The 12783-nt window shown below is 33.7% G+C and overlaps 1 protein-coding gene across 2 annotated transcripts in view; it reads right to left on the reverse strand.

Annotated features, from left to right (window-relative positions):
• Nucleotides 1–1770: 1770 nt before the first annotated feature.
• Nucleotides 1771–12783, reverse strand: part of NMD3 (NMD3 ribosome export adaptor) — a 63492-nt gene continuing 52479 nt past the window's right edge. For both annotated transcript variants that reach the window (XM_072752320.1, XM_072752319.1), the window contains 7 exons: nucleotides 11209–11326; nucleotides 9766–9911; nucleotides 6936–7048; nucleotides 6151–6223; nucleotides 4830–4936; nucleotides 3612–3682; nucleotides 1771–3174 (listed from right to left, as the gene is read on the reverse strand). In XM_072752320.1, the coding sequence (XP_072608421.1) occupies nucleotides 3041–3174; nucleotides 3612–3682; nucleotides 4830–4936; nucleotides 6151–6223; nucleotides 6936–7048; nucleotides 9766–9911; nucleotides 11209–11326 (762 nt within the window). In that variant the 3' untranslated portion in view covers nucleotides 1771–3040. The remainder of the gene's footprint in view (nucleotides 3175–3611; nucleotides 3683–4829; nucleotides 4937–6150; nucleotides 6224–6935; nucleotides 7049–9765; nucleotides 9912–11208; nucleotides 11327–12783) is intronic.

Raw genomic sequence — 12783 nt, forward strand, 5'->3', positions numbered from 1 at the left:
AAAGAATGCTCCAGAGACCACATATGTGCATGCATTAGCAGGGCGAGAAGGAAGAGACTCCCCCCTGAGCAGGGAACTCAATGCAGCCTGACCTGAGCCACCCAGATGCCCTAGATTTATTTTTTCTATAAAAGACTTTATAGTTGGGACGACTGACAAAATTTCAAAATGGACCATTGATTAAATACCAGTATCATGGGATGCCTGGGTGGCTCAATGGTTGAGTATCTGCCTTTGGCTCAGGTCGTAATCCCAGAATCCTGGGATCAGGTCCTATAACAGGTTCCCCACAGGCAGCCTGCTTCTCCCTCTGCCTGTCTCTGACTCTCTCATGAATAAATAAATAAAACCTTTAAAAATAAAAATACGTGTATTATGTCAACATTAATTTTATGATTTTGATCACTGCACTATGGTTATGTAAGAAAACTCTTGGGTGGGGGGAGGACGGAAATATTTGGGGGGCTACTTTTAAATGGTTCAAGAAAAATAAAAGCAAATGAGAGTGCCTGCATTTGATAAATCCAAGGATTTGAACTCTATCCAGGAATTCTCTGTACTATTCTTTCAACTTAGTCTGATATTATATCAAAATTAAATTATTTAAAAAAAGTAACATCCCTTGGGCTAAAAATAACAGATCAAGTAACCTAAAGGACAGAATCAATATGAACACATTCACTAAAATAGTCTAGGGAAAGCTCTGGCACTTGCTCAGTATTGACTATAGAGGAATGTCTAGTCCTGGCACTCAGCCTGGAGTTCTAAATTCTATTATGGCAAGGATTAGCTTGATGCTGTTGAAATATCTAAATTATACAAGCAACTCTCTCCCTCAACTGTTTGTTCACAGAATAACTTTTGCCTATAAAACACCTTCAAGTGAAGACTGACTACAAAAGAAGCTAACTGATCATATTGACTTAGAAAGTACTCCTATTTATAAACTAGATTATAAATCAGCTTCTTGAGAATTCGATTAATACCAGCCTTCCCAAATTGTATCAACTCTGGGACATCAACAAGAGTATTTGGGAACCCACAGCCTGGGAACTATACTCTAAAAAGCTAATAAGGGGATCCCTGTGTGGCTCAGTGGTTGAGCGTCTGCCTTTGGCTCAGGGCGTGTCATCGAGTTGAGTCCCACATTGTGCTCCCCACAGGGAGCCTGCTTCTCCCTCTGCCTATGTCTCTGCCTGTCCTCTGTGTCTCTTATGAATAAATAAATAAAAACATAAATAAATAAATAAATAAATACATGCATGCATGAATGTAGGTTTATCAAGGCTATGTTCCTCTGAGAACTCTTGGCTTATTAGCTTTTTCTTTTGTTTTTTTTTTTTAAATATTTTATTTATTTATTCATGAGAGACACAGACACAGAGAGAGAGAGAGAGAGAGAGAGGCAGAGACACAGGCAAAGGGAGAAGCAGGCTCCATGCAAGGAGCCCGACGCGGGACTCAATCCTGGGTCTCCAGGATCATGCCCTGGGCTGAAGGCAGGCGCTAAACCGCTGAGCCACCCAGGGATCCCCTATTAGCTTTTTCTATTAGCTACATTCCTTTACTTTGTCACAGCTCTGTTTCAACAAACAGGTTTCACTACTCATAAAGATGACATCAAAAAGGGTAAGACTAAATTTGGCAGAAAACTATTTTTCACTGAGAAAATCGTATGACAAGTACTTAAATAATTCCACCTAGAACAACAGCATAAGATAACGCTGTCATTTAAATGACACTAATACAATCACTCCAAGGACACACAAGAAAGGGGAGAATATTTTTATTTTCATGCTTTTTAAAGTCTTGACATAGAAGAAGAGGTAAACACAAACCACAAGTGAAAATTTTAACTAAATATGCAGACAGAGCAGGAGTCACTATAGAAAGTTCAGGTCTTTGTAACTTCAGAATTGGGGATTCTAATCTTAAAAAAAGGAAATGCTCCATTCAGCACTTAGTTTCCTTATGTAGGGGTGTATCTAGAATTCATGAATTAGCTTATAGTTCTGACATATTTATTAAGTCTGACTTTACTACAGAAATAGGATCTTAATACTTCATTCTCAAAACACTTTAAAACTCAAGCTAATGCTTTTCTTTCAAGGATGTGGAAGGTGTTCCTCATTCAAGTCTGATTCATGGTTTTATAAAGCATAAAGATCATTTTTATTATTTCTTTCATTATCTATATATGCAAGATTCTAATTTTTTTTATGGCGATGTATTCAATGACAGAAACTTAAAGATAATTCCTTCTCAATTTATAAACCAAAATTTTAAAAGCAAAAATGCTTGAAGTGACAGGAAGACATTTTTATGCACAAGCAAGCTACTGCTCTAAGGTGCTGGCATGAACAAAAATAACAGAAGTACAAATTATTTAACCTTTAAATAGCCTATATTTGCTACAAATCCATAAATACTTTAAATATATTTCCTTCTGCAATAAAATTTAAGATAATCCCTAATTTAACAGCTTTTGAAGGTGTTACTATTATGGATACAATAGGTTAACTTCCCCCATATGTCCAGTAATAAATTGAACACCAACTTACCTACTCCAACAACATAAAGATGATCTAATGTGGATCAAAGTAACAAATTCATATAAAAAATGATCCTTCATATGCTCTTTTACTAAAGCAATCAATGTAAAATGATGTAAAAGCTTGTTTTATAATTGAAGAGTTAGGTAATTTCCAAAGTATCACAACTTTTGAGATTTGATTTCAAATACAGTGCTACAGTATGCAAAAATACTAGGGTCTCTTAAAAAGGCAAACTTAAAAAACTCCACACATAAAATGACCTAAGTATCATTAATAATTACATTTTCCATAATCTTTTATCCAAAACTTCAAAGCTATCAATCTCTTTCAGTGCTCTGAGTGAGCAATCAAAATAGTCCTATTTATTCAAGATTAAAACTAAATTTCTCCTTCTCAATACGGAAGCATAGATGGAATAGACAATAAAAGTTATTTTTGTCCAACATCCTGAGCCTACAGATATGGAAATCATCTATAGTACAAGCTCATTGTGTCATCATCGATTCACCTTCTTCCCCGGTAGCATCTTGGGAAATGTGGAGGTCTTCAAGCATTTCAGCAAGACTAATTCGAGGTGCTCCTTCATCATCTGTGTCACTTTCCACAGGAATGGTTGAATCTAAAAAAAAAAAAAAAAAATACAAGGAGGATTTCAAATACAAACATGGAAATATGCAAAATGCCTGCCCCCACCATCATTACTATTATTTAACCATATTGTATCTGCAGTTCTTTTATCACACCTAGAGCAGGCATTTATACTAAATGAATGAATGATATAAATGTATGAATAATTATCCATTACTATAGGGATCAGAAATTTGAGGGATCATAGTAGGTTACAAATGATATCAAATATGGTAAAACAACATTAGTAAATCTTACTGTTCTGCAACAGTATTTTTATTTTTTATAAATGTTTAGTCAAGTTTTAAAAATACACAGAAGTCACTTATGGAATTTAAGATACCAAAAATAAAGATACTTATATTGGGGCAATATATCTACACAAAAGCAAAAGATATAACCTAAATCAAACATTCCTAAAACACTAACCTCTATAAATGTTAACATTTTTTCTAATTGCCTCATCTTCTTCAAGATCTTCAAGGAAATCTTGGTATTGCCTATGGAAGGATAAAGAAACATTTAAATATTTCATCTTTACCAACAAAGTATGAAGTTATGTGTCCTTCATTTTCAGCACTATAAGATAAATGTGTTCCAAGTATTAGTATCTTTAAAAATAATATCTGAAGGTCACATATGAATGGTTAATGAAATACTCTGACACATTAAAAAAATTTTTTTTCAAGATTAGATGATTAAAATAAACACACTGAATATAATGTGATATTAAATATAAGACAGTGAGAAAATATCCTGCTACTTTACCATCCCTCCCCTAAAGTCTTATGGCCAAATTAAAATACATATACTTTTAAGACTATACATGAAATAAATATGTACTTGCAATATCTAATCAATTTAACATATATTTATGAAAAATTATTTTAAATTACATTAGGAGATTATATTTTGGAAATACTGCTATTGCCCACTCAAATTTCACGACTCAATTTTATTTTAAAACCTTCATTTTCTTAGATATCAGCGTCTTCACCTTCATTATGGCCACTTTTGATCCAATATACTTTTCTAAAACACATCTTCATTTCTCCTTAAATTGTTTGAAAAGAGTGTATTTGAGGGATCCCTGGGTGGCGCAGCGGTTTAGTGCCTGCCTTTGGCCCAGGGCGCGATCCTGGAAACCAGGGATCGAATCCCATGTCAGGCTCCCGGTGCATGGAGCCTGCTTCTCCCTCTGCCTATGTCTCTGCCTCTCTCTCTCTCTCTGTGTGACTATCATATATATAAAAAATTTAAAAAAAAAAGAGTGTATTTGATATCAATAGGCTAGTTTCTTTTTATTCCAAGTCACAAGTACTCACTTGCTCTTTGTGATATCCACAAGGTACTTACTTATTTTAGCTTTTCAAATGTATTGTTTACAATAACGCTACAATTCTCAGGCTAAAACCCAGGAAATAATAATTCAATCTGTTAAATATCATTATATCCTCACACTAACAATTAACAATTGTTCAATTAACACAGTATCCTCTTATGCTGATTCAATTAACACCATATGAATACAAAAGTAATACTGAATGCAACAATCTGGTGATGATTAAATGTAAAAAGTATACAGATTTATTTTTATTATAAGGATTTCACCTGAGACAATATATAAGGTTTAAAGAAAAGTAGGACCTTTCATCATCTGTATCCATGTTTTCTTTATCTCTTGCAAGCTCTTTTAGTTTCCAGTTTCTACGACGCTGACGTTTTGTACGGTCATAGTTCTTCTTGATTAATACCTAAAAGTAATAGAAATATTTGCAAAGTTACAAAAAAATGGTGACTAAGTAATGGGGCCTCTTAACCAACTGAGGCAGCTGTTTAACCAACTGAGCCACCCAGGAACCCCTCTGTGTCTTTGTTTTATATCAAAGTTCAAATTTCACCTACCATTCACATAATCATCCTGAAATATTACAGGCAGACATTTTCCCCTCCCTTTTATTACTACTAATAGGCACTCATAGAACTATATATATCTTTTACAAATATATGTTCTAGGACAGTTTAAGAAATTGTGGAATAAATGAAAATAATTTTACACAATACAAAATCTTGAATGACTGTCCTGATCTCCTCTACTGACCCTGTTAGACTTTTATCTAAGTTATACTTCTGGGTGCCCAGGTGGCTTGGTCGGTTAAGTGTCTGCCTTCAGCTCAGGTCATGATCCCAAGGGCCTGGGATCAAATCCTGTATCCAGCTCCCTGCTCAACAAGGAGTCTATTTCTCCCTCTGCAGGTTATTTCTTTCTCACACACATTCCCTCTCAAGTAAATAAAATCTTTTTAAAAAATTATGTTTCTATATCCTAATTTATTAATAAAAACACAACTGGGTGGTAAGAAGGCGAGTCCTTCTTATACCATGACTTTTTTTGCCCACATCTAAAGAGATTAGTGAAGATTAAACAATCCAGGAATTAAGGTCTTTCACATTTCACATTCATTTTTGCTTATAAAAAACTCATGTTAGAATTTAACAGGCTTTTCCACGAACAAACATTCTTTCTCTAAAACTCAACACTGTAAAGACTATTTTCAACTGCAATTATATTCAAACCTGAAAAATCTAAGTTTTCATTCTAAAATGCTTAAACTGAGCAATATGTGAAATAAGCTGAGCCTAAAAGAATGAAGCTAAATTAAGTTCTAATGGTCATCGTTTTTAGCTGCAAATTTATTTTTGCTCTACAGATGGTATCAAGCATTTTGACAGAGAAGGGAACTTTAATTATTAAGAGCAACAAAAACCTCAAATCATGGATTTTCCCTACAAAGACACATGATTAAATGTGAAGGCTTGCCCTATTATACCTTAGCTGAAATTTCAAAAGAATCTCCAAACTGATTTGTTATTTTCATAAATGTGAACTCACACATCTTACCCATAAAAGTTATTATATCAATTCTCTTTATAACACAGGTTAAAAGGAAAAACTCTGAAGGCTTACCACATCTGGGACTCTATCTGAGTTCATTTTGTTGACATGCTCATCATTTAAATTACAGTTGGCCAAATCAAACCTGAAATAAAAATAAACACTTAATGACATAAACATTTATTCTTTCCACATTACTTTTTATTTAATATATGTTCACCTGAAAGTTCTAAGATTAACATTTATATTTCCCACATTAAAATTTTTGCAATTTACTGTACAATAACATGCCTCTACAGATCATATCTGAGTTTCATAGTTTCACTGTCCATCTTACCATATACTTGTAAAAGAAATGAAACAAACATATATCCTTAGAATTCAGTTCCATTTAGTTAAAAAAAAAACTCACTCTTTAGTAAAAAAAGATTGCATAAGAGCAAAAGTAATGCTTAAGGCATGCTCATAAACTCTGTATTAGAATAGACTGCCCTATGCCTGAAAAGAACTGTTACATTTCTTGCTTCCATATTTTAAAAGTGAAATACCTGAGCAATAGAATATGCAAAATAAAAAACTACCCACTTCCCCAAAAAGCTACAAATATGATCTAACTATATACACGTCTCAGTTACTCAAAATCTTAGATTAAATAATTCTTTAAAATGATGGTCAAAATGGAGTAACTATGGGCTTTTGTCTAATCTAGTTTAGTATTCAATAAAGTGAACTGTAATGCTCCTAAGAACTCTTAAATTCTTTATGGAATACACATGGTTAGCAGTTTAGTCTGCTGGCTCCTAAAGAAAATTTGCAATGATAGTTGCCAGTTTAAAACACTGTAAAATAATACAAACCCCAACACCAGGTCTCCAGGATTTAGAAGATGTCCCAAATGAGTGCGACAAAAATACTGTTTATCTGTATTCATTTCAGATGTTTTCTGTACCCAGACTTCCCCGAGGATATGCTTGACAAGAAAGAAAATGCACTCTTCAATAATCCAAGCATAACTCAAATGTATCTCACAGAAATTATATACAATGTTGATTTCGGTTTTCTAATTTTATTTTATTCATTCATTCATTCATTCATTCATTCACGAGAGAGACACAGAGAAAGGCAGAGACACAGGCCGAGGGAGAAGCAGGCTCCCTGTGAGGAGCCTGATGTGGGACTCGATTCCAGGACCCTGGCACCACACCCTGAGCCAAAGGCAGACAGACACTCAACTGCTGAGCCACCCAGGCGACCCACTAATTTTTACTTCAAAGATAGCAACTGTTTTAATTTTACAGTTCTCTGAAACACTATAAAAATTAACAAATTACTATAGAGTAATAAAATAAGGAATACATAAAATAAATATCTTTATTAAGATTTTATTTAAGACTGTATAAAACATAAACACTATCATCTAAATACAGATATATATAGAATGTACAAAACACAGGGAGATGGGTAATATAGACTGAGCAAAAATAACTGAAAGATCTTAACTCTAGAAAATATAACAACCCCTTGTTTTACACATAAGGTTCAAAAAACCAAGGTTGAGACAAAGCAATCTAGCAATCCCAGTGGCACTACTACTACTAGAAAACCCAAATTTTTATAAAATTAATTTTTTGGATGTCTATTATGTGAAGTATAATCTTTTTTGTCCTTAATATCTGTTGCAGAAACAATATCCCAAGTTTGAAATTATTTTTTTTAAGTAGGCTCAATGCACGGTCTGAACTCCCAACCCGGAGATCAAAACCCTAAGCTGAGATCAAGTGTCAGATGCTTAACTAATTGAGCCACCCAGGTGCCCCCTAAGTTTGAAATTTTAATTTGGAAAATCATTAAAGTCTCTTTCCAACATAGGATTTTACAAGCAACTGTAACTGACATTTCAAATTTCCAGGCTAAATTAAATGCAGCACTTGCCAATACTTTTTAGTAACAAAAACAGACCTACAAAATGGGATCAAGAGCAAAATACTAAGAGTTATAGATTGAGGAATTAACAAATCTCAAAGAGGTGAAAAGAAGAGATAGAGAAACTGAAATAAATGATAGTTCCCAGATTTAGGAAAGAAAAAAGGAAAATAGGTGAATTACTAGTTTCTTCAAAACTAAACATCTTACCAAATGATACAATAAACATGCTCCTCGGTATTTACTTACCCAAAGGAGTTGAAAACTTAGGTCTCCACAAAAGCTAAAAACACAAGGATGTTTATAGCAAGTCTATACATAATTGCCAAAACTTTGAGGCAATTATATTTGTCCTTTACTAGGTGAATGGGCAAACTGCAGTAAATCCACACAATGAAATGTTACTTGGCATTTAAAGATTATATGTTCTAATCTAAACTATGTAATATTCTGAGAAAAGCAAAACTACAGACAGTAAAAAGATCAATGATTGCCAGGGGTCAGGAGAGAGAAAGAGGGATAAACAGGCAAAGCACAGAGGATTTTTAGAGCAGGAAAAAACTTGTATAACATTATAATGGAAACATCACTATACATTTGTCCAAAGCCATAGGATGTACAACACTAAGAGTGAAACAATGTAAACTGTGGACTTAGGTTAAGTATCAAGTATCAATGTAGATTCATCAATTTTAACAAATGATAATGGAGGAGGCTATGGCATATGTGGAGACAAGAGGTATATGGGAAATTTCTTATCTCCTCTTAATTTTGCTATTAAGCTAAAACTGCTCTTTAAAAAGCACAAGTTGTTAAAAAAAAAAAAAATTTAAGGCACAGGAGCTCCCACTGGCTAAATTTGGGACAATCTGAATGTCCCAACGGAAAGAAAGAAGACAAGCAAGTTAATAGGAAAGAGAGAAAAACCATAACATTACAAGGAAGAGATCTGGCTATCAGTGAAACAGCCAAAGACGCCTATCACTCAAAATAGCATAAAATCACATAGTGACACTTCTAAAATGTTCTGGCCAAAAATCACTGAAGTTTAAGCAAGCCTTTTTAGATCCACTCTTCATTTAAAAGAAATACAAGAAATTAAGAAAGCTAAATAATATCATGAGAAAACAGTAAGAGATTCATAAGATAAATGCCCCAGTTGCCTTAGGAAGTTGATATCCTAAAGGAAAACAAGAGGGAAGGGGGAGTAAAAGATTTAGGAGGTAGAACATTCACATTCAATATATGGTCCCTAACTGGATACTAATTTGAACAAACCATAAAAGGCATTTTGGGACAAGAGGAAATTTGAATATAAATTACTTAAGTTTATATGAATGATAATACTTTGATTAGAAAAATGTTCCAATGTTTTAGGGATACATATTGCAGTATTCAGTAATTACTGATAATATAAGATACACTTATATTCAAAATGTTTGAAAAAAAAAAAAGGTTTACTTATTTCGTTCTCCTATACAAAAGTAAAGAAATGCTTTTTTCACAATAAACATTTTTAAAAATGTTTTCAACATTAAAGAGAAAAAAAACTTACCAGTGTATGTCTAATAAATTTCGTAACAATGGCCATGTGTAAAAACAAGTAACATACAAATATGGTATGCATTTGAAACCTAATGAAGTGTTAGCTTTCTGTGGAACCAAATTTTGGAATTACCTAACAAACTATGAAACTGAAAAATACAAAAGAGGGGCCAAAACAATTAAACTGGGGGGCAAAAAGATGGGCAGGATGGAACTTACCTTTTTGGATATCATTCCAGCACCTGCACTGCGTTTTAAATCTCGGACTATGCTGCACTCCATCACAATAAACTCCTCTAGTTGTTTGGGATGGCATAAACTATTGAAAGGGTGACTCCAGAAGGTGCTTCCATCAATATCCGCAACTAAGTATAAACATGGAACACCAAAAAATGAAGTATTTCAAAAGCCATCAAACGTGTCAATTAGGAAGATGTTGATATGTATGAACTGGCAAGCATGAGGTCGAGACCACAGTGGCAACTCTCTGGAGTACCATTTATTCCTATAAATCAGCCCCAAACTTCTCATAGCACAAGAAAAATTTCAAGTGACAGTAATATACTATTTTTAAGATTTTATTTATTTATTGATGAGAGGCAGAGACAAAGGCAGAAGAAGCAGGCTCCCTGTGGGGAGCCTGATGTGGAACTCGATCCCAGAACCGTGGGATCACGAACCAAGCCAAAGGCAGATGCTCAACCACTGAGCCACCTAGGTGCCCTCAAGTGACAATAATATCTTAAGTAGTTACTATCATCAGAACGTTCCCCACAGAGCTGAGTGCCTTTAAAATAAGATCAGGGTTCCTGGGTAGCTCTGTTGGGTGACTGACCCTTGATCTCAGCTTAGGCCTTGATCTCAAGGTCACGAGTTCAAGCCCTATGTTGGGCTCCACGCTGGGCGCAGAGTCTACTTAAAAAATAACAAAAAATAAATAAGATCAGATCCACTCAGTTGTATAGTTGTTTCATGTGCTAGCCCTTTAGAAAGGTTATCAGTCATCTTAGCTGCTTAATAGGAAATAAAGTTCTACCTGACAGATATTCAACCCAAAACCACAAAAGACCTTTGACTTACAAATTCTAATTGACAAGGATAATAAATGACTTTCTAAAAAATATAAACTTGATTTTTTTGTATAACAGAAAACTTACATTACAGGAAAAACATGAAAAAGATCAAGAAATAGGAGATATACCTATCTATATGAAATCTTCTTTAAAAAAAGTTTTATAAAGGGAATGTTAAAAATTATGTGTAAAAATGATAAAATTAGTTAAAATTCATATTTAAACTGTTTTACTGCATTACAAGTGAAATGTTCCAAATCTTAAATAGCTGCTATACACTAAACTTGGCAATCAACTTAATTATTCACAAAAATTAAAATTAGGTGAATAAGTCAATTTCAATAAAAATAAATGGACTAAACCTAGAAAATTTTTTGAAGTTCACAGAATAGTTTCTCCAAATAAAAAATACAGGAGTTACTTATCAAAAGCTTTAAAAATTCCAGTGTTTTTAAAGAAGTAAACAGCAGTAAAAATCTGAACTAGTTTTGCATAACAATATTACTGAGAATATCTGATAAAATTAACAATATAAACTATTAATGCTTGCTGGATAAAACTGTCAAGACAAATATTTTCTAAGACTTACCTTGTAGTGTATTTGGATCTATGAGATGTATGGCGCTAGTTACTCGAATACACACACAAATCTGGTTCATATTTCCCAGGCTTTGTGCCAGTTTTGGAGATAGACAAACAACATTATCCTAGGCATAAGAACTAACATTTAGAGTGAAGCAAGTCCTAAATAACCATCTCCAATAAACACTCATCAATATAAACCAAGTGTATGTGCCCAAACCAAAACATTAATTCTATTAACAAAGGGCCTAAATCAAATCTTAGAGAAACAGAAAAAAAGCTATTCCTTCTAAAGATGAGAGTATCTGTCTTAATAAAAATGCTTTAAAAGTATTTTTCCAGATCTCACTTACCAAGCTATTAAGTTTACTTCAATTTTATTGAAGTGTGAATGCTTACTGCTCTATGGTAATACAGTGTACATTCTAAGAAAAGTATTATAAACATGAAGGAGAATGATTTTCTAAATCTCCCTGTGCCTTTCAATAAAAAATAAATTTCAAAAGAGCCACGTTTCTCCTTCATGGCTACATGCACGAATACGCAATCAAAATTTAATGCCAGAAAGCATGTGTCCATGTGTACATTAGGAGATATTACCAGCAATGTAATTACCTGTTTTAAAACTGTATTAAAATACAAAAAAAAAAAAATCTTTGTTATATTTTAAGCTGTATCTATTCACAATCATAGGCTCCTCCACTAAATGGGCTTTCTGTGTATCTCAAATAGCACCCAGTCTAATACCTTGTTTCTAACTTAGTAAGAGTCTCCATGGATTAATGAAAATACTTTTACATTGTACATTTATTCAGTTACTTGCATTAATCAATCCAAGTACTTAACCCCTGGCCTAAAGATGGCATCATATCTAGATTCACATTTCCCAGGCTTTGTATCAGGAAAATGTTCACTGTTTTAAGCTCAGGCTAAATTTGGCCCACCACCCATTTCTGTAAATAAAGTTTTTCTAAAACATAGCTTTGGCTATTCATTTACCTATTACCTATGGCTACTTATGTGCAACAGCAGACCTGAATACAAAACAGATTATATGGCCTAAAAGCAAAAATATTCATCATATGGTCCTTTACAGAACGTAAAATTTGCCAACTCCCCCCTTTTTAAAGTAGGCTCCATGCCCAATGTGGCACTTGAACTCATGACCCTGAGATCAAGAGTCCCATGCTCTACCAATTGAGCTAGCCAGGAGCCTCTGCTGACCCAGTATTAAGCTATCATTTTACCCTTGTTATTATACACTCCACCGTAAATTAGCAATAGTATCTTTAAAGCTTTAGAGTCAAGACCTAGGCACAAATCCTAGCTTCTTCATTTTGTAATCGCGTAACTTTGGGCAAGTCATCTAACCTCCCCAGGCTTCAACTTTCTCATGTTCAAAATGATGAAATGATTTACCCCTTATAATGAGATATGAAGAAGTGAAATAGACTCAAATACTTAGATATTAACTTTATATGGAATGCTTCTAATAAACTATGGCATTTATCATTATTATTAGATATTGACACACAAGTTCCTATATGGTAGAGACCTCTAAATAATATCCTTAATACACTGC

Source organism: Vulpes vulpes, chromosome 3, assembly GCF_048418805.1.
Source record: "Vulpes vulpes isolate BD-2025 chromosome 3, VulVul3, whole genome shotgun sequence".
Classification (NCBI taxonomy): Eukaryota; Metazoa; Chordata; class Mammalia; order Carnivora; family Canidae; genus Vulpes; species Vulpes vulpes.